This window comes from Hylobates moloch, unplaced genomic scaffold, assembly GCF_009828535.3.
Source record: "Hylobates moloch isolate HMO894 unplaced genomic scaffold, HMol_V3 SCAFFOLD_13175, whole genome shotgun sequence".
NCBI lineage: Eukaryota > Metazoa > Chordata > Mammalia > Primates > Hylobatidae > Hylobates > Hylobates moloch.
Window position 1 is genome coordinate 1 of NW_026665450.1, and position 1,633 is coordinate 1,633.

Consider the following 1,633-nt stretch of genomic DNA (forward strand, 5'->3'; position numbering starts at 1 on the left):
GGAGTCCAGGCCCCCAGCCCCTCCTCCCTCAGACCCAGGAGTCCAGGCCCAGCCCCTCCTCCCTCAGACCCAGGAGTCCAGGCCCCAGCCCCTCCTCCCTCAGACCCAGGAGTCCAGGCCCCCAGCCCCTCCTCCCTCAGACCCAGGAGTCCAGGCCCCAGCCCCTCCTCCCTCAGACCCAGGAGTCTAGGCCCCCAGCTCCTCCTCCCTGACTCAGGGGTCCAGGCCCCCGGCCTAGACTTTGGGCTCTTGGTCCCAGTTCCCTCTGGATCTGGCCGGAGGGTTCCTGGGGCCTGCCATGCCCTGGTCTGTGGAGCTGGGATCCCACCTGCAGGTGCCAGGTGGAGGCAGGCGCTTTGGCCAGGGGCACATCCAGGGGGGCCGTGCGCATGGTCCTGGGGGCCCAGGTGGGAGCCGGCTCCTGAAGCAGGTTGATGAGGCGGACCCAGCAGTGGAACAGGAAGCCCACCTCATTGTCGGGGGCGTCCAGGGCCAGGTAGTACTGGCGGCCCGAGACCAGGCGCAGCTTCAGGCGCCAGGCAGAGAGGTCGTGGACGCAGAGGTGGACGAGGTCCAGGGGGATCATCCTGGGAGAGGGGGAGCAGAGCGTCTAGAGCAGGAGGGGTGGAGGGGGCGGCCGAGGGGTTGGGGGATGCAGCACCTGGTCAGCACGAGGCCGGAGCAGTCCCTGTCCTCGGCGGGCTGGCCGATCAGCAAGATGTCAGGCAACACCAGGCCGGGCAGGGAGGCGGCCACGCCCATGGCCAGCCGGTTGGTTCTGTGATTCACGAACACCGGGCCCCCTTGATGGGTCACCTGGGACAGCCAGGGAGAGGGGCTGGGACCACTCCTTCCTCCAGCAGCCGCAGCCTGATCGTCGCCCACATAGGGACTGCTAAATCCCATTCCCTCTCAAGATCCCCCAGCATGGGAGGCCTTGCTTCCCCTCTGTCCCTCTCAGCCCTGGGGCACTGGGAACTGGAGACCTGAACAAAGTTACTCTCGAACATGGGCAGCGGACGGAGGGGCAGGTACTCGCCCTTCTGGAGGGTCTTTTGCAGCTCCCCCAGAACGGGGACCCACTTCGGGGTGCCCTGGAGCGGCTCAAGGCACCTCCTGTTTCGAAGCCAGATCATGGTGGCTGTGGTGGATGGGTACTGGTTTAGGGACCCAGAACCCAGGCGTGCAGGCCTCCCAGCCCCGGCCCACCAGCCTTGACCCCTGGGGCTTCACGGGTGCCTGGAGCTCAGCGTTACAGAGCGTGGGGATGCCCCAGGCTGGGAGACACGGGCCTTTGCCATGGCCCTGCCAGGGTGGACAGCAGGGTTCTGGGGGAGGAGCCTCTGGTGGAGGGGCTTTGTGACCTCATCGGACACACAGGGGCCTCTTCCAGGAACTCTCCGGGGACCTTGGTTCTCTTCTCCTCCAGGGATACAGCCTGGAGTTTTTTGTTTGTTTGTTTTTTGTTTTTGAGATGGAATTTCACTCTTGTTGCCCAGGCAGTGAGCTTAGATTGCCACACTGCACTTCAGCCTAGGCAACAGAGCGAGACTCCGTCTCAAAAACAAACAAACAAACAGCCCTATGCGGTGCAGGGCCCCAGGCGAGGCTCAGACCCTGGCCCCCGGAGAGT

The 1,633-nt window shown here is 65.0% G+C and overlaps 1 protein-coding gene across 1 annotated transcript; it reads right to left on the minus strand.

Annotated features, from left to right (window-relative positions):
- Window positions 1-192: 192 nt before the first annotated feature.
- LOC116465884 (Golgi-associated RAB2 interactor protein 5B-like) lies at window positions 193-1,315 on the minus strand (the record flags this gene model as incomplete). Its single annotated transcript, XM_032148805.2, has 3 exons — window positions 987-1,315; window positions 662-816; window positions 193-587 (listed from the first exon to the last, which is right to left on the minus strand). Coding segments are annotated over exons 1-3 (700 nt in total), but the record flags the coding sequence as incomplete, so codon positions are not given.
- Between the last annotated feature and the right edge of the window lie 318 nt (window positions 1,316-1,633).